Source organism: Glandiceps talaboti, chromosome 18 (genome assembly GCF_964340395.1).
Source record: "Glandiceps talaboti chromosome 18, keGlaTala1.1, whole genome shotgun sequence".
NCBI lineage: Eukaryota > Metazoa > Hemichordata > Enteropneusta > Spengelidae > Glandiceps > Glandiceps talaboti.
The window spans coordinates 19189636-19214938 of record NC_135566.1 but is presented as its reverse complement, the minus strand read 5'-3'; the positions used below and the strand labels follow the sequence as shown (position 1 = coordinate 19214938).

The 25303-nt window shown below is 35.4% G+C and overlaps 1 protein-coding gene across 2 annotated transcripts; it reads left to right on the top strand.

Moving 5' to 3' along the window:
• The first annotated feature begins 93 nt into the window (after positions 1–93).
• On the top strand, positions 94–23679 carry LOC144449027 (protein NipSnap homolog 2-like). Of its 2 annotated transcripts, none has more exons than XM_078139430.1 (10): positions 94–187; positions 8973–9106; positions 9764–9809; positions 11760–11854; positions 12698–12768; positions 14032–14175; positions 14898–14929; positions 18675–18769; positions 21506–21589; positions 21957–23679. In XM_078139430.1, the coding sequence occupies exons 1-10, from the start codon at positions 114–116 to the stop codon at positions 22019–22021; spliced, it is 840 nt and encodes a 279-aa protein (XP_077995556.1). In that variant the 5' UTR covers positions 94–113; the 3' UTR covers positions 22022–23679. The 2 variants fall into 2 exon arrangements, with proteins under 2 accessions (XP_077995556.1, XP_077995555.1); XM_078139429.1 differs by lacking the exon at positions 18675–18769 and adding an exon at positions 18003–18097.
• The last annotated feature ends 1624 nt before the right edge of the window (positions 23680–25303 follow it).

Here is a 25303-nt window from a genome sequence, read left to right as displayed (position 1 = left end):
CAATATGGCGGAGTTGCTAAGAAACGGTGCATATCCGGACCCCGTCGCATGTTGGCGCTGTAATGCCAGACATTTATGAAAGTGAGGCTTCAAAACACGCAAGGCAAGTGAACATGGCGGCTCTCGTCCGAAGATTCTCCCTACATTTGCGTACAAGCAGCAGGCTGGTTGCGCCTGTCGTGTGCAGGTAAGCCTGATCTTTCTCTGTTAAACAGACATCGACCTAATTATAGTAAGACACGGTCCTAGATGACAAAATTGTTGTAAAACGGATACAATTTGGTACTTATTTGAGAGTCTTCAAAGTTCGACCCTTATGACCTCAGGCTGTGTCACATCTAGGACTGCGACTGTCCGACATTTTTTCAGACACGAGAAATATTCGTGGGAATCGTGGCCTTGTCCACGTCCTTTCTTTCGATGTATCAGAGAGTGCATGTTACTTAATGCCAACACTTCTTTAAACCAATCTGATTTCACGTAGTGATAGAATATGGTTCACTGTCCAAATGACCCATATATGACCTTGTGATCGGTGTTGCACTATGCACACTGACCACAGTCACCTGTGAGCTAATATTCTATTCAAGGATGGTCATAAATACAAAATAATGACGTTATCAGGTATTTACGAATATTCAAAAAGTACCACCAGTGGTGTTTATGCATGTATTTTTTTTTTTTAATATTTCGTAAATACCGAAATAATATCATAATTTTGTATTATGACCAGCCTTGAAATTATAGAATATTTGCTCACAGGTGACTGTGGCACCATGTCTGCCAAAGCACATCTCGACATTGGTCCCAGGCCATAAGACCTTGTTTTAGTGCAGTAAATATACCCTACAAATTTGACACTGGCAATTAATTGAGAAACATACAGTGTAGGCCTAACAAAAAAAAATTGTGTGGTTCTGATTACGCTCAATTTTAGAACTGTTGGGGTAGGTAGATTTTTTATTTTATTTTATTTTTTCATATGTGAGTGTCTAGTTCAGGTAGTTGTGTTTTCTGATATTTTCTATATGGTCTCTGTGTTATTGGTTGCTTTCCATCAAATGCACAGACATTACAGTTTGGAATAAAACTTTTATGTTGTCTTTTTAAGTTGATGTCAGTTTCCGCATCCACTATATTTGCGAGACATCACACAATTTTTTTTTCTCGAATACATAGAGTCAGCAGTGAACAACTAGGTGGGGTCGGGGAACCAGAACCAAACATTTTTTTTTCTTTAGGCCTTACTAGCACTCAACAGTGGGGGAGGAAGGGGGCATGTTATCAAAAAATAAGGCTGAGTCTCCTGACAGGTACCTGTCACCAGGACCATGTGCTGGTGACTGACTTTGACATGCTGCTTTAGGTTACAAAATTACACAAATACCAATGGTCATTGTTATATGTAACCATTACATACAAATGTATACAGTAATGGTATGTAGCCTATTCAGTAGTCCAAGGAGGTTCGAACAATGCATTCTGGCAAAAATAGAAAAAAATGCTTGTTTTTCGATAACATGACTTCCAAAAATAGGATAGGTACATGTAGGTTGGAATTTTATTTTATATTTTATTTTTACTTTGACCCAAAGACAAGATACTCATTGGTCACAATACTTCCATAACAGTTGATGAGGTGTAAAAGAAGTAAATGAAGACAATTATGTGATTCAGAAGTAGACAAACACAATATGCAGACTGTGCTGTTATATGCTGTAAAGACATCGCTTCTCTCTAGAATGTGATTTTTTGAGACAAAAGTTATAGTTCTTGAGTTGTGCAGTTCAAAACATTCTTTGAAAATTATTTGAAAGGTTAACTTTGAAGGTTTGGAGAGTAGTAAACTGATTTATTGACAACTTTACATATTCCACATGGAGAAGATTGGTGCTAAGTTCAAAAGAGTCAGCATCAGTGTTTGATCACAAGTTTGAGGCCACTTGCTAGCATCAGTGTGCTCTCTAACGATAGCCAAATTTTGTTGTTGTTAGTCAAAATGATAAAAACAGGGATTTCTTGTGAGTCACCACATAGTTAGAGATAGGAGAACATCAAAACTTGGTGCATCACTAGAAATTATGTGCGTAAATTGGTTTAGAGGGCACACACGTCACTGATGCCGACAAAATATATATGCCTCCGTACTCAAGTTAGAGTCTCCTCAGCCTACCTATTCAGATCATGCTTGCTGATTGGAAATGCATGATTTATCAAAGGGCAAAGGGTACTAAATATTTTCAAACTTTTGTGGATTTGATATACTGAGGCAATCATTTTCAAAGGTAACCAGTGCTTTTTTTTGGTACCAAAACACACTGAACTGAGGCCATAAAAATCTCAGCCTGTTGCCAGCACACCACACTGGTGACAGGAACCTGAGCATGCCATGCTGGTTACAGGTGCCTGTCTAGACACTGATAAATAGAAAGCCCTGAGTGAATGATAAACATTAACTATAACTATGTAGGTATTGTTCAAGTCCATTGTGTTTCTTATCTATTGTCATTGAATAAGCCACAAATAGGACATGATAGGTAGACATTACACAGGATAGATTAAGTGTACATTTTATAAGTGTATAATATATATTGGTAATACTAGGTCAGAATACTCAGTCAGATCAGTTATACATTTTGTAATTCTATCAATACAGATTTTCAAGTTGAAGAAATTCTCATAATATGAACCACATTTGCATGTACTGATTGAAACCATACAAGTTACAACTGTGATGATTAAATATACACATGTTGACTGATCGCGAAGGCAGCAGCATACGTCTGTTTCCACAAGGGACTGTGGGTCACCCCAACGCAGACTGTTTCCTGAGGGCAAGGCCTCGAGGGAAACATTCTGTGTTTGGGTGATACAGTCCTGAGGGAAAGTCATGTATGATGGTGCACAAACACAGTCAGTCATAACATGTGTTTCTACCAAGAAAAATAGTCATGACCTAAGAGTTTGTCACTACTCATCTAGTGACTCTTAAAGCCCTTTAGGTCACTCATTCTTTCCTTGGCAGAACAATGAAAAATATTGGGGAGTAATACAAATTTGATTGTTCAGCCTGCCTTACCTGTGATGATTCATGTAGAGCTAGTCTAGAGACGTTACGCTGTCTGACTTGACATACTGGGGAATGATATTGTCAAGCCAGGTCATCAAATATCTAGGCGGCAGGCTATTGACAAACAAAAAGTTGCTCTGAAAGCCTGACTATATATTGTAATTGTTTCTTTCAAAATGATAGATTTGAAATGTTTACTGTAAAAACAAGAAATTCAAATAACCATAGTTCAGCAAGTTCTAAAGCTGCAGTAACTGCAACAGGAGTAATTCTTTTTCATCAAGTACCCAAATATATATTATTCACTATTAATTGGTCACTTACTTATGAAAAGACATTTTATCTGTTAATTAGTCGTCCATATTATCCATAGGTAGTGTAGTGACAAGTTTAAATCTTGAGCTGGGTTTTGAATCTGTTGCCATCTTAAAACTGCTCTAGTTTGTAACTGTAGTATTGTTTTTCGATCACACAACCACAATATATTTACTGAAAAATGCTAAAATACCAATAATTAGACATTGTTCATGTTAATTAATAGTAGTCTATCTTATCCCTTAGTAAATTGCAATAACAGGTTTAAATTGTGATCGTGTCGTTAGGGTGCCGATTTTGGGTGCAGACCCAAAAATCAATTTGATTTGATTTATCATGTACAATGTATATGCCCACAGCACAGATGATGCAATACTTTTCAGTGTGTGCGTATTGCAAGTAACTTATAGTATGTAACAAAACATTTTCAAAAAATATGTTCAGTTGCTAGACCCCTCAGACTATTCTGCTCATTGTGAAGGTGACTAAAATCTGCTACTGTACAATGTAGTAGAGGGCACTGGCCCTAAAGTGATCATATGTATATAAGGAATTAATGTAAATAGCTAACTTGACTAATAGCTAGCTTGACTATAGTAGCTAGCCTGACTGTAATAGCCAGCTCGACTGTAGTAGCTAGCTCGACTGTAATTGTGTGCTTGGATGTAATAGCCAGTTTGATGGTAATACTAATAGCTAGCTTGGCTGTAATTTTTTACCTGACTGTAATAGTTAGCCAGACAGTAATAGCTAGCTCAACTGTAGTAGCTAGCTCGACTTTAGTAGCTAGTAGTAGCTAGCTTGACTTTAGTAGCTAGTAGTAGCTAGCTCGACTGTATAGCTAGCCTGACTGTAATAGCTAGCCTGATTAATAGCTAGCCTGACTGCAATAGCTAGCCTGACTGTAATTGTTCACTTTACTGTAATAGCTAGCTTGACTGTAATTGTTCACTTGACTCTAATAGCTAGCCTGACTTTAATAGCTAGCCTGACTGTAATAGCTAGCCTGATTAATAGCTAGCCTGACTGTAATAGCTAGCTTGACTGTAATAGCTAGCCTGACTGCAATAGCTAGCCTGACTGTAATTGTTCACTTGACTGTAATAGCTAGCCTGACTGTAATTGTTCACTTGACTTTAATAGCTAGCCTGAATAATAGCTAGCTTGACTGTAATAGCTAACCTGACTGTAATTATCCACCTCACTTTAATAGCTAGCCTGACTGTAATTGTTCACTTGACTGTAATAGCTAGCCTGACTGTAATAGCTAGCCTGACTGTAATAGCTAGCCTGACTGTAATAGCTAGCCTGAATAATAGCTAGCTTGACTGTAATAGCTAGCCTTACTGTAATACTAATAGCTAGCCTGACTGTAATAGCTAGCCTTACTGTAATACTAATAGCTAGCCTGACTATAATTGTTCATCTGACTGTAATAGCTAGCTTGACTGTAATAGCTATCCTGACTGTAATAGCTAGTTTGACTGTAATAGCTAGCTTGACTGTAATAGCTATCCTGACTGTAATAGCTAGCTAAGACTGTAATAGCTATCCTGACTGTAATAGCTATCCTGACTGTAATAGCTATCCTGACTGTAATAGCTAGCCTGACTGTAATTGTTCACTTGACTGTAATAGCTAGCCTGACTGTAATTGTTCACTTGACTGTAATAGCTAGCTTGACTGTAATAGCTATCCTGACTGTAATAGCTAGCTTGACTGTAATTGTTCACTTGACTGTAATAGCTAGCCTGACTGTAATTGTTCACTTGACTGTAATAGCTAGCCTGACTGTAATTGTTCACTTGACTGTAATAGCTAGCTTGACTGTAATTGTTCACTTGACTGTAATAGCTAGCCTGACTGTAATTGTTCACTTGACTGTAATAGCTAGCTTGACTGTAATTGTTCACTTGACTGTAATAGCTAGCCTGACTTTAATTGTTCACTTGACTGTAATAGCTAGCCTGACTGTAATTGTTCACTTGACTGTAATAGCTAGCCTGACTGTAATTGTTCACTTGACTGTAATAGCTAGCCTGACTGTAATAGCTAGCCTGACTGTAATTGTTCACTTGACTGTAATAGCTAGCCTGACTTTAATAGCTAGCCTGACTGTAATAGCTAGCCTGATTAATAGCTAGCCTGACTGTAATTGTTCACTTGACTGTAATAGCTAGCTTGACTGTAACAGCTAGCCCGACTGTAATAGCTAGCCTGACTGTAATAGCTAGCCTGACTGTAATTGTTCACTTGACTGTAATAGCTAGCCTGACTGTAATTGTTCACTTGACTTTAATAGCTAGCCTGACTGTAATAGCTAGCCTGACTGTAATTGTTCACTTGACTTTAATAGCTAGCTTGACTGTAATAGCTAGCCTGACTGTAATAGCTAGCCTGACTGTAATAGCTAGCCTGATTAATAGCTAGCCCGACTGTAATAGCTAGCCTGACTGTAATAGCTAGCTTGACTGTAATAGCTAGCCTGACTGTAATAGCTAGCTTGACTGTAATAGCTAGCTTGACTGTAATAGCTAGCCTGACTGTAATAGCTAGCCTGACTGTAATAGCTAGCCTGACTGTAATTGTTCACTTGACTGTAAAAGCTAGCTTGACTGTAATAGCTAGCCTGACTGTAATAGCTAGCTTGACTGTAATAGCTAGCTTGACTGTAATAGCTAGCCTGACTGTAATAGCTAGCTTGACTGTAATAGCTAGCCTGACTGTAATAGCTATCCTGACTGTAATAGCTAGCCTGACTGTAATAGCTAGCCTGACTGTAATTGTTCACTTGACTCTAATAGCTAGCCTGACTGTAATAGCTAGCCTGACTGTAATAGCTAGCTTGACTGTAATAGCTAGCTTGACTGTAATAGCTAGCTTGACTGTAATAGCTAGCCTGACTGTAATTGTTCATTTGACTGTAGTAGCTAGCTCGACTGTAATAGCTAGCCTGACTGTAATTGTTCACTTGACTCTAATAGCTAGCCTGATTAATAGCTAGCCTGACTAATAGCTAGCTTGACTGTAATTGTTCACTTGACTCTAATAGCTAGCCTGACTGTAATAGCTAGCCTGACTGTAATAGCTAGCTTGACTGTAATAGCTAGCTTGACTGTAATAGCTAGCCTGACTGTAATAGCTAGCCTGACTGTAATAGCTAGCCTGACTGTAATTGTTCACTTGACTCTAATAGCTAGCCTGACTGCAATAGCTAGGTCGACTGTAATAGCTAGCCTGACTGTAATTGTTCACTTGACTCTAATAGCTAGCCTGACTGCAATAGCTAGCTCGACTGTAATAGCTAGCCTGGCTATAATTGTTCACTTGACTTTAATAGCTAGCCTGATTAATAGCTAGCCTGCCTGTAATAGCTAGCCTGACTGTAATAGCTAGCCTGACTGTAATAGCTAGCCTGACTTTAATTGTTCACTTGACTCTAATAGCTAGCCTGACTGTAATAGCTAGCCTGACTGTATAGTAATAGCTTCAAACCAACTAAAGTATTTTGTCTTGACGAATGAGTAAGCAGTTGAAGTAGACATGGAAAGGTCAAAGGAAAAGGGCAGCTCTATATCATGTACATTCATTAACTGTAATTGTATTTCATCAATAACTAATCACCTTGTAACCCTCTATATTTTTGATTTTGCAAGAACAATTTTGTAATTTCCACATGATGAGAACATGAAGATAAAAATATCATACTTACTAACTTACTAGGGGGTACATACATGCATATACTAGGAGGGACTGATATTTTTGTGAAGACAAGATGTAGAGAATTAGGATTTGTCATACAAATGTATACTTTATCTGCATGTATGTCTTCAGAAAGACATGACCACCAGTTGATCAGCCAATAGCATTGTAGCTTCGCTTCCCTTCCTCCACACTCTGTCTGTCTATCTATCTGTCTGTCTGTCTGTCTGTCTGTCTGTCTGTCTGTCTGTCTGTGTGTGTCTGTCTGTGTCTGTCTGTCTGTCTGTCTGTCTGTATGTCTGTCTGTCTGTCAGTGTCTCTTGCCCTCTCTGTGTTTGTTTGTCTTTGTCTCTCTCTGTCTGTCTCTGTCTGTCTGTCTGTCTGTCTGTCTGTCTGTCTGTCTGTCTGTCTGTCTGTCTGTCTCTGCCTCTTTCAATTTCTATGTCCCCCTCCTTACCCTCTCCTCTCAATACTAGGAACACACTGTGGTGATATTTGGAATCAATGAAACAGGATACATTGTACATACCTGATATTTTTGCTTTGAAAGGCTATTCTCGTGTGTCCCTTACACAATCTATGGAAATGTGATATATAAAGTTTACCCTGTTAAAGTGCATATATGTACATGCTTAATTCATTAATATTTGACTAGATAATATATTGACACACCTCCATATACATTGTACCTATGTTCCTGATGTTCTGATTTGTTGTTGGAAAGTGACCTCTGAACCCTGGCTCCCCTTTCAAACAATGTGCAGGGTTACCTACAGAAGTGATTATGCTTTGAACACACTGTGAGGAGCTGCTACCGTGTTAAATCAAATAGTTTACATGTGATGCGATGGCACATGTATGGAAACAGAAGAGGGTTATATTCCCTGTATTACACAGGGTTTTACAAGGGAATCATTATCTGGCATGCAGACAAGCTTCATGGTTTAGCAACCTCTTGTGAGCATTCTTTCATGTTTAATAGTTGTCTCTTTTATTGATGACCTATATACAGAGTGAAGCATGTGTTTTATTGTAAAAAAACAGGAAGTGTTGCAAAAAGTAGAAAATCTGGTTAAATTGACATACATGTACTATTTTGTAAATGGAATTATGATTTTAATTTTTGGACAGGAATGTCATAACCAGGATAAGTTAGTGTAAGGTAGACGTCATTTGATAATGTTACTGATTCAAATCATTTATGATGTATACAGCCAGTGATAGACAAGCGTTTACAAGCAGAACTTCTTATAAAAAGATAAAGTAAACAAATGAGTTGGGATTAATAACACTTGGCACAGAGTGACAGAGACAAGTAGTATATTCCATCATCACAAGTTCTGCTTGTACATGTACATGCTTGCCTGTCACTGACTCTACATCATCTTTGCCAAAATGTGGAAATTATTTATCTAAAATACATTTCATGTTTCCATTGAGTATATTGATTAATCTTTACAGCTCAAGTACATGTATGGCTTTTGTAGGCCTTGGTAGTACAGCTGACACTAAAGGCCTTCCCAAGATTTGGCCCACTGTATAACCTCAAAGGCCTTCCCAAGATTTGGCCCTTCCACCGTACAATGTATAACCTCAAAGGCCTTCCCAAGATTTGGCCCTTCCACCGTATAACCTCTGTCTGCAAAACCCTTCCATGGGCCATACCATGTCATTGTGTCTCAACATTTAGTTGTGTGAAATATCTATACCATTCATTCTACATTCTCATTGAGGTCATGTCACGGTCACAGGGTCATGTCAAGGTCATCAAGGTGACCTTGTATGTAAAAAATTCTTCATGTACAGTTTAGGTGATTTTTCATAATTTTTTCTTTACCAGTACTGCTAATATTATCTATAACTTGGACCATGTGATCTTTTACAGGAGTTTTAACACAACTGAGAGTGAAGGACAGAAAGAAGGGTTTTTGTCCAAGTTATTTGTACAGCCTGTAGCTCCTGTAAAGGATGCCCACTCTAGACTATTAGCTACTAAAGAACACGTGTATGAATTACAAAGTAAGTCTTTTAACTTTTTATCTTATAGCGGATGGAGGGGAGGGGGAGGGGGACATAATAAAGGGTATAGTTTAATACATGTTGTTATCTATCATATTGAAGTACATGTATGTTAAAATACAGGTGAGGGGAGATGGTTCACTCAAGACCAGATAGGTAGTTCATGGATCCAACAGCATGGCTGTAATGTTGAAATGGACTTCAGAACAAGTTGTAAAATGACCATTTACATTACATGTACATTTGTACATGTGATCATGTCAGTGTTCCCTCTAGAATGTGATTCACAAGAGAGATTTCAGCTCTGTAGCACCATATCTAGTACCGGTAGTCTGTAAGGTACAACCCCTTTCAGACAGAACAGGTCATTGAGGGTGGAACAACACATCGTACATTGTATCTTGCAGTCTACAATACTAGTTACAATTCAACAAGTAAAGGAATAATTTGTAGTACTTTGGTTGCTTTTATACCATTTTTTGTATAAAATGAAGTTGTTTTTTTAGCATGATTTTTATTTTATCAAGGTGCTTACCAGAAGGTTACTATGTTCAGGAAGAATATTGCATGTCAAAATGTAAAAATGATATATGATACACAGTGTGATGAGGTGTGTACTTACTGTACTTCACTAACCCTCTCTTCATTATGTTTCAGTTCATGATATTAAACCAGAATGCTTTGAAGAATACAAAGTGGCTTCGTAAGTGTTTCATTTTTCAAATGTTGTACTTTTGATTATAAAACTTGTAGACTATGAGAGTTTTGGTTATAAAACTTGTAGACTATGAGAGTTTTGGTTTATAAAACTTGTAGACTATGAGAGTTTTGGTTTATAAAACTTGTAGACTATGAGAGTTTTGGTTATAAAACTTGTAGACTATGAGAGTTTTGGTTTATAAAACTTGTAGACTATGAGAGTTTTGGTTTATAAAACTTGTAGACTATGAGAGTTTTGGTTTATAAAACTTGTAGACTATGAGAGCAATGTTATAAAACTTGTAGGCTATGAGAGCAATGTTATAAACCTTTTAAAATACTCCAGTAGTTAACATGTACATATATATCTAGCCTTGTCTGACTTTCTTAATAATATAGCTTAGTCTGAAAAGTCCAACCATTTGTCTGCATAAATATAATTCACTCCCTACCCAGTTACATTTGTACTGAGGTAGTGGGTGTAATAATGTACAGTTCAGCTCACATAAACCATCACCTGTGTGCACATCACAAAAGGATCTTTCTAGCACAATTGGGGCGCTGTTGTTGTGGCACCATCAAAGCATCTGCATCGAACAATGCTTGCATCTGATTCTCTGACACAAAATACACAGCACTTTATGTATACATGCATTGTGACTTAGTAATAATCATGTACTCTGCTATCGAGATGCCAATAGATGCAATGTTTATAATGAGATGCTGATGCAGTGTTAAATGTTAATGAGATGCTCTGTGGACACCTCAAAGGTGCAAATTGAATGCTGTTTACATACACTAATCCCAAAGAGCATTGTGTTCATGAACTTTGCCTGTCTACTTGAGCTGTATTTCATGTGTTTGATAGCCAATATCAAAATAGGAAAGGTGTGTGAATGGTGTGTGATTACATATACAGAACGGTGGTTTAGTAGCTACCAAAATGTCAAAGGTTATGCAGTTTGTGTGACAGTTTCAAATCATCGGCTCCCCAAGTCATCCAATTGGTGGTGGTGTGGAGAGTTGGTGTATTTATTAATATAGAGTGAACCTACTGACATACTTATGGCACCGAGACTTGTCAGAAAAAGAGTTAATACAAAAAAGAAAAGAGGTAAGGCCTTGAATCATGGAAGAGCAACACAAGGAGCCACACCACTGCCAAAAGAACATCCACAGATCAAAGAAAGCAATGAAAGTAGTTAATTAGTGGGTAAAATTCTACCTGAGTTTTATTATGGTTTCCAACAAAATTATCACTATGGTAACAGGTATGGAAAGCTATGCAACCTTTACTAGATTTCCTTCTTTGTTCCCGCACTTTCCAAACATAAAAGGAACATTGCAGGATACATGTTTTTGCTGGTAACCCTGGTAACAGAAAGTGGGAACTCTGGTAAAACTGTACATTTATCATAATTTTGATTACTAAAATACTGGGGAAGTGATGGCAGTCTTGACTTGCCATGCATATCAAAAACACTGATGATAGTAAATTGGTAGTGTTAGCAGACTTAATTTGAAAGTTGAGGTGTGTGTTCACATTTCCCCTTTCATCAAGAAATACTGACCTCAAGTACAGGTGGAGTACAGTGATCTTTCTATAATGGAGGCACATGTCTGTCGCTTTGAAATTTATAGTTGTGTAAGATATGTAAAATAGAAGGTAATGTTAGATACAAAAAGCAGCAGTGATTTGTCACTTGGACTTGGAGAAAAAGTTCTTCAGGTTCCTCCCTGTCGAGAATTGTAACCCCTCATATGATAATTCCCCCCCCCCCTAAAAATGGATTATAAGTCTTACCCTCCCTTGTTATGTGGTAATTGTCACATCAGCATCTTATGATTGTAGAGAGGTATTTTATAAATGTAATTCTTCTATGTTGTAATCATCAAAACTGATGAAGAAAGTACTGGTACATGTGTTTTAATCATCAAACTATGTTTATTACAGAGAAGAACATTTACGAAATCGACATGAAGATGGTAGTATTCCATGTAAACTCTTTGGAAGTTGGGTGACTACATTTGGACATCAGGACCAAGCAGGTAAGTAAGGGCCTTGCTAGCAAACTCATTAAAAGGGCTAATTTTCAATCCTGGGTCAGTGTCTCCACACTTTCAACTTGTTTCATGCCATCATTTTCACAAATACAGTCAATGCAATTTCAAAAAATACAGTGACGGATTTCTTTCCTGTATATTAATAATACCGTAGTCCAACATTAGGAAATAAAAAAAATATGTAATACTCTCTCAAACAGCAGTTTCATAGACACTCTCTGTGAATGTGTTACATGGTCAAAGTCATGTTGCATAACGAGTGTTTATTTGCAGAGTAGGCCTTTAAACTCATCAGAGACAGTACTTGTGCCTAAGTACAGATTGATGCCAGCACTGTACTGAAAAGTAAAAGTGAATGAAAACAATGCACTGTATCTTGTTTAATATCCAAGTTTTTAGTAAACATACTAGTGAATTTACAAGGTATCCATTAAAGGTACACAAGCTGAGTTTAAACTAATTTTGGTGAGATTTATCCTGTGTATTTTAAAGTCACTCATAGTATTCTACGTACTGAACCATACTTAACCATAACTTGCAATTGACTGAACTCAAACATGGTATTAAGATATAACTTACAAACGATCTGTTAAAGTAATTCTTTTATAATATGTATGAAAAAATGTTACAGAATCCATACTAGGCAGTAAACTATTCTAACAATGCCAGAAGACAATTGTAATGTCATAGAAGATATGCATTAACATTGATATTATACTAGAATAGTTGATTCAAGGTTTTATGTAAGGTTTATAAATTCAACATGTGGCACTTTAACTACCGTATGTGATTTAGTTAAATACAAAAAATGTATTCTTACTTTGATAGTACATCTATGGCTTTATGAGAACGGCTACAGGGATATTATGCAGACAAGGAGTATGCTGAATACTGATCCAGTAAGTCTGTATTACTGTTTATGCTAAGTATTATGACACAATCTGGTAAAACTTGCAAGGATTTCCATACCTTGTACTGTGTTTTTGCAAAGCTTTTTGGAATCCAGGTAACAGGGGGTGGGGGATGTGGTATCAAGTAAAACTTACATAGATTTCCATATCTTGTACAGTCTTTATACAAATATTTTGGAACCTAAGTAATAGAGTCATTGAAGAATCTTTAGTACAACTTTAAGAGATTTCTCTACCTAGTACATTGTTTTTTATAATGTTTTGAGAACCAAGGTAGCAGGGAAAGGAAATGTGGTAAAACTCCATATCTACCAGAGTAGTACATTGTTTTTGCAACAATTTGGGAACCCATGTAATAGGAAGGGGAAATCTGGTTAACTTCAAATCAGTATTTTCCCAGGAGAGTTTATAGATCATAGACCCATACATGTATCTTATTGTATCTGAAGAATTGATACCAATCAACATATAAAAAATACCATTAATATGCAAATTATCTTATATGCATATCTGATACAGTTAAAAGTTCTCAGCTTATCAAACGTATGTTGTGTGTATTTGAAAAATTTTTAATTCTTATCTGATACACTATTAGAAAATCTAGGAGAGAATAGTAACATAGATCCTCAGTGTTTTTACTCAGATTTTGGAATCTAGGGGAGAGGAAAATCTGTAATTCATACATAGGTGGTCAGCACTGGCATGTCAACATCAGGCAGTGTAACTTTGTTGTTTTATAAATGTGTCTTTTTTGTGTGTTCTTATTTGTTTGTTTATGTGGCTATGTGATGTATATATCCGTGTACATGTATTTGTTGTTTGTTGTGTGTGTGTGTGTATGTGTGTGTGTGTGTGTGTGTATGTGTGTATATAGATGTGTGTGTATGTGTATGTGTGTGTGTATGTGTGTGTGTATGTGTGTATGTGTATGTGTGTGTATGTGTGTGGATGTGTGTGTGTATGTGTGTTCATGTGTGTGTATATATGTGTGTATATATGTGTATGTGTATGTGTGTGTATGTGTGTGTATGTATGTGTGTATGTGGATGTGTGTGGATGTGTGTGTGTGTATGTGTGTGCGTGTATGTGTGTGTGTTTGTGTGTGTGTATGTGTGTGTAGGCAGTACTTACACTCAGACAATGTTAAGACATCCACAGGTGACACAACTCATTGAAAGAGATAGAAAGTTCAAGATTAGATTTAAAAAAAATTGAACAACACTAAAGTTTATTTTTGATATGTTTTGTTAGTACTACTTGAAGTACAAGAAGGCAAGGGCCAAGATGTTGATATCTCGCAGAAATCAGCTACTGCAGGCATTCAGTTTTTGGGGTGAACCAGAGCCACGAGAACATCAAAATAACATTTATGAAATGAGAAGCTACCAACTCAAGGTAAGAACAAATTATATATTTATTATTTGTAATCCCATCAAAATGATTAGTCAGACTTAGAGAATCAAGCCCACTTTACTGGAACCAATATTAGATTAGTTATATTAAGTGATGTGAAATATCTTTTGTTGGTAAGATATTTGTTGAGCCAGACAATAAAATGTAGCACTGTTGGTAAGATTTTAGTTCTAGCCAGATGATAAAATTTATCACCATCCGTAAGATTTTCGTTGAGACAGATGTCAATGTGGCAGTGTTACTAAGATTTTTGTCGAACCAGATGATAAAATGTAGCACTGTTAGCAAGATTTTTGTCATGCCAGACGACATTTGGTTTCAGATTTTGTGATTTTCTTTGTATGGGCAGTATGAAAGAAATAGTATCGTGGTACTTTTCCAAAAATTATGATTTTGCAAGATTCTGAACTTATATTTCAGTAAGCTGGCTGTATGGTAATTTTGATTACAAAAAAACTGATATCCCATCCCATAAATGTTTTCTTGGCATGTAATACAAATGCTACCACCCCTAATATATTTGTATTCGGATTGGGAGATTATCTGTTTTTCTCAACAGTCCACCAATCATGTTCTCCTCATGGACAAATACCAGTATTTGCAATGTAATATATAATATGTAATCACAAAATGTTCTTTTACATTCAGGGAAACTACAAATATTGAAGCAAAATTTATATTTTTTCACATTTTTGTATTTTCAGCCTGGAACCATGATTGAGTGGGGAAATAATTGGTAGGTATACTGCACTAACATCTGCAGCAGTAAATCCAAAGCTCTGCTTTGCTCACTGTGTGGTGCAATGCATGCAGCCAAATAACAGCTGCTGTTATTACTGATGATTTATCCGATATAGACCTTTCAAAGCAATACTGCCCTCTAGTGGTGTTGTGTAGAAATGATGGGTGAAAGTTCGATTGTATGATTTTCTTGTTTTTAATAATATTTCAAATACGTAGGATGTACTACATGTAAATGTCAGTTCTGAAAAAAAACATGGTTTCAGTCATAGGTAAAAGCCTATATGTAGTAGTCTGTAGAGGGTGCTGATCTTTGAAAGGTCTACTGAAATCACTGCCATGCTTTGTATTGACCGCAAACTTTTTCCTAAGTTGCGAGTTTGCTAATTTCAAAATCTGTGAATGCAAATATCAACAAATTGTATAGGCATGTTTCTGTGAAAATTTTACATTGCCAACTCATCAGTATTTCCAATTGACAAACTCCTGCACGCTGGTACAAGCGGGTGTTTCTAGGGAAAGCAAAAGACTTAACCAAAATGAATGCAAAGCAGGGCTGTCCACCCCTCTGCAATTGAAATGAAATGGTGCATTCTATGTACATATAAGGAAGTGGATGAGTCAAGGGTTCCTCCTATTCCAAGGTGATTGACAGGTTACATATACATGATGTTTCCCTCTGTTTTGTTCACAGTCCTAGAAATTCCCTATTGTTGTAACTCTGTGTACTAAGGAAATGGTTGCCAATTTCAAATTCTGCATAAAGCATCCCATTTTTTGTGAATTCAATAAAAAAACAACTTTGTAAACTAAGATAAGAAAAAAGCCATGTTTGTACTCTCAAACACAATTTTAACCTAATGTTTATTTCAATGTACTATTTTAAATGACTTAGTTGAAAATGATCCTCTCATTTCAAAACAGCATGTCCATATTTGAATGACTGAGGACTAAAAAATATAATTATTTGGTTCCGGTTACCCGACCCCCACCTATTTTTTCACTGCTGATCCTAAACCTTTTTTTTTTAACTTTTTCATGAAAAAAATAATAATATTGCAAAAATTGGGAAGTTTCACAAGAAATAGTGGATGCGGAAACTGACATCAACTTAAAAAGACAATATAAAACTCTTCTTCCAATCTGTAATGGCTGTACATCTGATAGGAAGAAATAAATAAACACAGACTGAGACCATTTGGAAAACAATGGAAAACCTGAACTAGACACTCACACATGAAAAAAATATATAATGAAATAAAATAAGAAAAATTACTAAAAAATTAGATTTATAGAAAGGACCCAGGTGTTGATATTCTTTTAATAATGATAGTGATAATAAATAATTGATATTTGTATAACACTGTATATCCATAAAAGTACTCCTAGACACTTCCCTGAAAAGTAGGAAGAAACATATACACCAGCTTAGAATAAACAGCCACCCTAGGGTGTTGATTGTAGAAGAAGTTGAACATTGGCAGTCATATCCTTATCACTCACTATTTCTATGCTTGTTATCCCAACTCAAAGCCACGCTTGTCACATGTTGCCCTTCTCAATCATTAGCATAAATGTGTGTATGCTGTTTTAGTTTATTGTTCATCCAGTGCCTATTTATTTACATTCTTCACTACTGGCTTTATTTTAACGACACATAATAATATAATGGTGGGTATGGTAGTCCCACTTAGTTCACCCTGTGTGCACAATCTCACCCCCTAACTACTCTAAAATTAGTGTTCTTATTCATTCAACCAAATTAATTAGATACATAAACGAATGTCCAGTGACTTTGTGCTTTGCAGTTTGTTAACGTTTCTAGCAGACAACTGAACACAAAAGTACATTTCCAAGTGACTTAGTCATAAAAGATGAAAGTATTTGTAGTCCCATGACTTCTGACTCTACAGTTTAACATCAAGAACAAAATTTTGTGGGGGGGGGGGGGATAGACAATGCATTGTGTACATAATACTTTGGCAAAACCAACTGCCATATTTGGTATATGATAAAATTGTTACAATGAAACATACAATTGCCATATTTGGTATATGATAAAATTGTTACAATGAAACATACACTTGCCATATTTGGTATATGATAAAATTGTTACAATGAAACATACAATTACCATATTTGGTATATGATAAAATTGTTACAATGAAACATACAATTGCCATATTTGGTATATGATAAAATTGTTACAATGAAACATACAATTGCCATATTTGTTATATGATAGAATTGTTACAATGAAACATACAATTGCCATATTTGGTATATGATAAAATTGTTACAATGAAACATACAATTGCCATATTTGGTATATGATAAGATTGTTACAATGAAACATACACTTGCCATATTTGATATATGATAAAATTGTTACAATGAAACATACACTTGCCATATTTGATATATGATAAAATTGTCCCAATGAAACATACACTTGCCATATTTGGTATATGATAAAATTGTCCCAATGAAACATACACTTGCCATATTTGGTATATGATAAAATTGTTACAATGAAACATACAATTGCCATATTTGGTATATGATAAAATTGTTACAATGAAACATACAATTGCCATATTTGGTATATGATAAAATTGTTACAATGAAACATACACTTGCCATATTTGGTATATGATAAATTGTTACAATGAAACATACACTTGCCATATTTGGTATATGATAAAATTGTCCCAATGAAACATACACTTGCCATATTTGATATATGATAAAATTGTCCCAATGAAACATACACTTGCCATATTTGGTATATGATAAATTGTTACAATGAAACATACACTTGCCATATTTGGTATATGATAAAATTGTTACAATGAAACATACAATTGCCATATTTGGTATATGATAAAATTGTTACAATGAAACATACAATTGCCATATTTGGTATATGATAAAATTGTTACAATGAAACATACAATTACCATATTTGGTATATGATATAATTGTTACAATGAAACATACAATTGCAACAGACATAGCCAGTACTGACTCCTAATGTATGTTTGAGAAACTGTTTTCTTCCTTCTAAGGGCACGTGGTATAGAGTGTCGTCGTGCTCACGGTGAGAACATTACTGGACTTTTCACCCAAATTGGTGATTTATATCAGGTTCATCACGTCTGGGGTAGGAGGAACTCTTCGTTTTATAATAACATAGTCATTTGGTCTTTCTTTCTGAATGTTTGCTGAGAGGAAATGTCTGATAGTGCCATCCTGTGTTCAGTTTAAAAGTCACAGAATAAACAAACTTTGTTAAAGTATTACTTCTGTTCACTGATAGGAGTTAAATTTGCATATTGTGACTGAAGTTATATGCTTGATGATGATTTGAAACATGTATCAGTATCCCCTCTACTATCTATGATTTACCCTATTTGATTGTTCTATTGTCACCCATCTCACCCCAAATGATAGAAATTTACCAAAATAATGTACAATAATGGTGACATGCAGGGATATACAGCATTCCAAACAGAATTTACTGTGCAATTAGAGGGTGCTAATGACTTATCAACTATGAAAGAAAAAAGATTTTATCATCATGACGTTGGGGGCGCACTATATAGATGTGTCCCAACTCTATCGCAAGTGACCATATGGTATCATTGTTTCTTCTCAGCCAACACTCTGAATGCAAAGACAATTGTTTATATTTTTTCTATGTATTATAAATTGTATTTTTATACTTTTGAACATCACAGGGCCAAAGCTATAAAATTGCGCAACGAGAACCAGGAAGCCGTGAGAGGACTGTTTACCCAAATTGGTCAACTCTATATGGTCCATCATATATTTGGTAAAATTCTTGTCGCCTTGTGAAATGTTAAACGTCAATGCAATAGTCTGTGTTCTCAGTTCAAAGTCATAATGTGTTGTATGCATAGATTGTACTGGTGTTGGTGACATAACACTATTTCCTAATTTCTTTTTGGTGTTTAAGGAGAGTCTGTTTCTGTGAATCATTTTCATCACACTTGTGTGGAGGGTATCACACAATACATTTGTGTTAGGTTTCTGATAGCTCAAAGCATGGTGTCCATCAAACTTGTGTGGAGGTATCACACAATACATTTGTTAATGTTCTCCTTTACTTAAAGATTCTTCTCACAAACTGGAATACGCAAACACACCAAATTTGAGAGATACTCTTAAACTCTTATACTCCCTGCTCACTGTATTTTGGGTAGTCTTCTGCAAATAAACAAAAGAAACCTGGGGACATGCAATATAACGCCTTATTTAAACCTTGCTGTATCAGAATACAGTAAAACCTAAATATTTTCATTTTGCAATTTGACAGTCTTCAGCTTGTTCTCAAAGACTAATTTTTACTAATTACCAGACTGGTACATTGTGTTCATGTACAAAAAGGCATTTTAGTCACTTCTTATTTTGGGGGATATTTTTTCAAGCGAAATTAGCGAAAATAAGTCTTTAGCAAAAACGTCCATGTTTACAGTATGTATCGGTAATGATTTCATCCATGTAATAAGAGTGTCAAACACCATTTGTACAAGAAAATAACATCACTGCACAAATAAATTCATAAATAAACAAACAGAAAGGTTGATAACAATACAGTATTTTAGTCATTCACCTAAGGATGGACACTTCATTACTATACTACAACATACAATGTACTATAACAGATATGGTGTCTACCATGTTGTGATAAAATTCAGCTAAAATAATTTATTGAGATCCTTAGCCACTTTGAGTTTTCAAGAATAGAACTGGTATCATCTTCATTGTAATTGAGTTTTCCTGCCATTTTTCAACAGATCCTTTCAGTGTTTATACCTCAAATCATGTCTCTTTACTGATACAAACATTAATATTTCATCATTAATTCATTCTTTATCTCTATCCTAGTAATCCAGGATTTGGGTCAAGATGAAAGATACCTACATTTCTACCTTACAAATAACATTCTGTCAATCTGTACAAATAACATTCTGTCAATCTGTACAAATAACTTTCTGTCAATCTGTACAAATAACTTTCTGTCAATCTGTACAAATAACATACTGTCAATCTGTACAAATAACATACTGTCAATCTGTACAAATAACATACTGTCAATCTGTACAAATAACACAGTCAATCTGTACAAATAACATACTGTCAATCTGTACAAATAACATACTGTCAATCTGTACAAATAACATACTGTCAATCTGTACAAATAACATACTCTCAATCTGTACAAATAACATATTATCAATCTGTACAAATAACATACTGTCAACCTGTACAAATAACATACTATCAATCTGTACAAATAACATACTGTCAATCTGTACAAATAACACACTGTCAATCTGTACAAATAACATACTGTCAATCTGTACAAATAATATACTGTCAATCTGTACAAATAATATACTGTCAATGTGTACACATAACATACTATCAATGATCTGTACAAATAACATACTATCAATCTGTACAAATAACATACTATCAATCTGTACAAATAACATACTGTCAATCTGTACAAATAACATACTGTCAATCTGTACAAATAACATAATGTCAATGTATATCATGATCTTATCTGATGTAACTATCTAGAGGGAGTTTCTTTCAACTGTGGACTCACATTTTTGTATCCATCTTTGTCATCATAGTCTTGATAGATAAACAAAACACTGACATTTAGAATGTCCACAGTTGGCAGAAGCTCCACATGACATTGTCTACAGTTTTCATTCTATATATCAGCACAGTTTTGTCAAGTGTGAATGTTTCCTGTAGGAAATCATAGTTATTATGGTAGTTTAGACGTTTTAAAATGCTTTGAATGATCAACTTGTGCAACATATTGATACCTTACTTATAAAAGTAGTTTTGTGTCTTTCTACAAAATTTAGCACTGTAAGTTCAAAGAAGTGCCACAGTTGTGCGAGTCATTACTGATAACTTCAAGTTGTTACCCATTTCAAATTCGGCACTGGTTTCGATTGTGCTAGCTCATGTACAGATGAAAGCAGCTTCTGTTAGCACTATTCATTATATCATTGGTAACTTGTGAAAAGTACTTTGAACTAGTAGAATGAACATTTTACTACTGGTTTGTTAGATAGAATAGAATTTAACAATGCATTTTTTTGTAGCTATATACTCAGTGATCAATCAAATCAAATTGTCTTTTGGGTCTCTCCACTCTCCACTCTCCACTTTCCCCACAACTTTAGTCTTGGTTGTATTATCACAGGGCATGCAGTCTTAGTTAATTATGTTTACAAAAACAAACAAAACAAAATAAATAAATAAACAAACAAAAAATAAATGAATAAATGAATAAATAACTGCTGCAAAGCATCAACAAGAGAGTAATTACAAATCATTATCGACTATAAGAATTAGTATACGTGTTATATTATTGAAAATCTTCTTAGTCTGAATAACCAGAGATAACCTGAAAATAAACATCAACTATGATTTACCCACGTAGAACTGCTCTCGTTATTATTTTGCAAGGTTTCATATGTAAGGTAACTTCTCATGTTTCTCTTTGTTTTCATCCTAGCTTATGAGAATTTACAAGCTCGTAAGGATATCCGTGAAAACACATGGCAGAAACCAGGTTGGGATCAGTGTGTGGCATACACTGGTAAGTAGTTACATAAACTGTACTCACAGGAAAGAACAACAACATGTTATGAATAGTACAAGATCAGACCAAAAAATGCTCACCTTTGTCATTGTAGCCGTTAAACTTATTTTTCATAAACACCAAATAGACACTTTTGTTGTGATCAAATCAAAGGAAAGCCCATGTCACTCCATACAATGCAGCAATACCCTAATTAGCCACTAGAGGGCGCTGATCATACAGCTTCTTTAAGTTTTATGAAATAATGGCCTTATTTAATATCTTTTCTGTCTCTTGGGGTTTGATAATCGATTGAAGTATGTATATTTTTTTCCTTCTCCGACAACATTGGGCAATAATTTGAGCATTTCTCCTTCTCTTGCAGTTCCGTTGATTCGTAAAATGGAATCCCGTATCATGGTGCCGTTTAAACACTCGCCCTTACAATAAATGACGTCCTTTGAAGACAGTACAACTGTGTACAGCCCTTTATTCTTAAAGCCTTTATGTTATGTTTCCAAATTTTCACCTTCATTAACCGCAGAGATCTGTGTTCAGACTTAAGTTAGACAACCACTTGAGATTACAACAAAAAAATGTAGGGGGTGAAGTTCTTATCCTAATCATCCTGTAGGGAGATTGTACCATAAGTTTATATCAGATCCATGCTGTTTATTTTTTGAAACCCACCCCTCACTTCAGTATAGTTGTCTGAGTGATGAAAACTTACAAATACCACTTCATCTCATATGCATGCATTGAGTGTTATGATTTATCACTTGTACCATAGTTAACACCAGCAAGGCCATCCATTACAATTCTTTCTCTATTTCTAGGATTGTTTTACCTTTATTACCCAGAGAGATGTCTATTTTTGACCAAATCATCCTCAACATAGACAGTATTTTTACAAGAAATCTAGTCCAAAAGAAACTGTTGATAGTCAATTTCTGGTAGACATAGGACTAAGCTTTGTTCACGTTAAACAGAACTGCAGGATTGTATGTAATCTCTGTTACTCTATCTGATTACAAATAAGACACAGTCACACCATTGTGAAACCTTTCCTCATGTCAAAGGTCAAGTTTCAAAGTTCATGTCAAAAGGTCAAGTTCTAAAGTTTAGTAACTCGCAGTGGTTCAAGCGTTTAACACCATTCATCCTAATGAGCACTGGCTGTCACGAATGTAGTATGACACCTTCTAAAACTGTTTCTCACATCCATGGCAACTTGGACTGTGGTTCAAGCGTACAGTACTATGTTTCCTCAAGTATGCTTGAACCACGGTACTTCCCATTAAACTTGAATTTGACCTTGGAATTTTGTCAAGGTCAAATATACAGTGAGGGCATATTTTCGATGTTCTGTCCTAAACCAGGGTATGTTTAGCTACATTATAACACTGCAACCATGTTTTAGTTATTGTTCAAAGATTACCTTGACTTTTGTTCAAGTTAACATTTAATTGTAAGTGATTGTGTTCTGATTACAGGAAGTTATTATTGTCCACCATTGGTAATTTCTTTTTGTTGAATTCAAACAATGCTATGTAAGTATGGGTTGGGGGATGTGTCCGTGATGAAGACTTGTTTTGTTTTCACTTAGTGTACATTTTATTTACAGCACTTCGCACACAGTTTATTTAAGTCAGGGTGTTAAGAGAAGCTTTCATAGAATCCACTACTGTTTTAAAATTTAAAAAATTGATTTAGTTTTGGTAGCGACTGAAAACTTACAAAGCTTGCCATTGTGACTTTTCTTTACATGGATATCAATCTAAATAAAAAGAATGATGAATTTCTTGTAAGATTCACGAATTCCATTTTTGTTTTTTGTTTTTTGTTTTTTTTCTTATTGAAACTTGGTTTATTCATGATTAGATCTGTGCTAGGGGTAATGATTGTAAGCACTTTGAGCTCAGATTGGAAAAGCCTCAGCACTGTATAAAAACTAACATTATTATTATCACTGAATCCTAGAGGTGTAAGTTACCAAAGTAAGATGACATGGCAAAGATTGCTATTGTGATTTGTGATTTGAGAATAACAGTAAACAGGTTCATAAGTTTTGAACTTGAAATAATGAGAATAATGTTCGTTGAGAAACAATAACAATACAAAGGGGGGGGGGGGGTGGATTGGCGCATTTACATCTGGGACATTTTCGCCAGACTGTCTCCTAGTAGTGAACTGTGATTGTCAGTTCATCCTGAGGAAGGTAACAGTCAAGTTGAACTGGCACCTTACATAACTATCAAGTGTGACTACAAAAAGTATCTATTTTTTTTGTGTGTAAGAAAAAAGAAAGAAAAAGAAAATAGTATCTATTGTACAACCAGACCAGTGTTCTTAGTTCTTGCTCTTTGATGTAACCCCCCCCCCCCCCATCTGTCAATTTAGTCATTTTCTCGAAAACAGTGGGGGGGGGGGGAAATAAAGATTAATGGACATGGCTACCCATGGCAATGAAGCAAACAAAAAAATTTAAAACACGAGTTTTTTGTGCCATATTTTTCTGACACTTTTCAAATATCTGTGAAAACTTTATTAGCACCATAGAACATTACGTCATATTGGATTTTGGCACTATACAAATTCTTTTGATTGGTACATACTGTTTGTGTCCACCAATCTTCAGTTACCCCCAAAATGAAATTCCTTGAAAGGAAATGACAAGATAGATAGTAAGATACAGTGTCCAATGGCACTTCTATGATTTTAAATATATAGTGTCCAAAACGGTTGTATGGTGCAGTCTAGTAATAGAAAAACAGAGTAGAATTATTAATATTAAAAATGTGAACATACGAGTTACATGTATTCAAAACTCATTGTAGACATTTGTTTTTGAACTTTAAAAAATTATTACTGTAAAAAGTGTTTCAGGATTTTCCTTAGTAAGAATACTCAGTTGTGTAAATTGAGTGATATATCGTGTGTATATTGATTAGGAGAGACAGCTCAGGGGGTTTATTTAAAAACAAAAGTATGTTTGTTTTAGAGTGACAGTCTATGCCAGATATTGTTTCTGATGTCACTAGTAATGTATGTTACCAGGAAATCCCCTTCCATAATCAGGACCAGTCTGTTATTGTAATAATATGAAATGTTAATCATTTGTCCGAGAGTTTTTGAAGAAAATTAACAAACGTTCTGGCATTGATGACACTTTACCTGTGGACGTTGTCGAGCGCCACACGCGCTAGTTCAGTGTGTTTCTTTTGTTTTTGTGGTGACTGGATGGTTGCCCTGACGTAATTTGACTTGAGAAGTTGGATTGTTGTGTTTACAAAGTTGCAGCAAATAAATGAATCAGGAGAGAGACTGTAATTTCGGTCTAAGGTTTTTTCTATATCCCTATCTCATTTACCCCCCCCCCCCCCCACACGGTTGCATGTTGCAGGGTCGGTAAACGTAACTTGTGTTCCCCATTTAGCAAAACCTTATTACTCAGGAGAGTTATGATTTCATGCGTTGCAAAAAAAATACAGAAAAAATAATATCTGCGGGCCTTAGATAACTTGTTAGATTTAAGTCGAGAGCTTTCATCATTACTGGTTTAACCGTGAAAATATGGTAGAATTATATTTAATTTATTGTAAATTACATACAGTGTGTTAGGTATCATATCCAAGGCTAGTCTCTGACTCGGTGATTTTCACTTTTGCAATTAAAATCACGAAAACCTGAAACAAAATGGTCTGGTTCGACAAAAATCTTAAAGTTAAACAC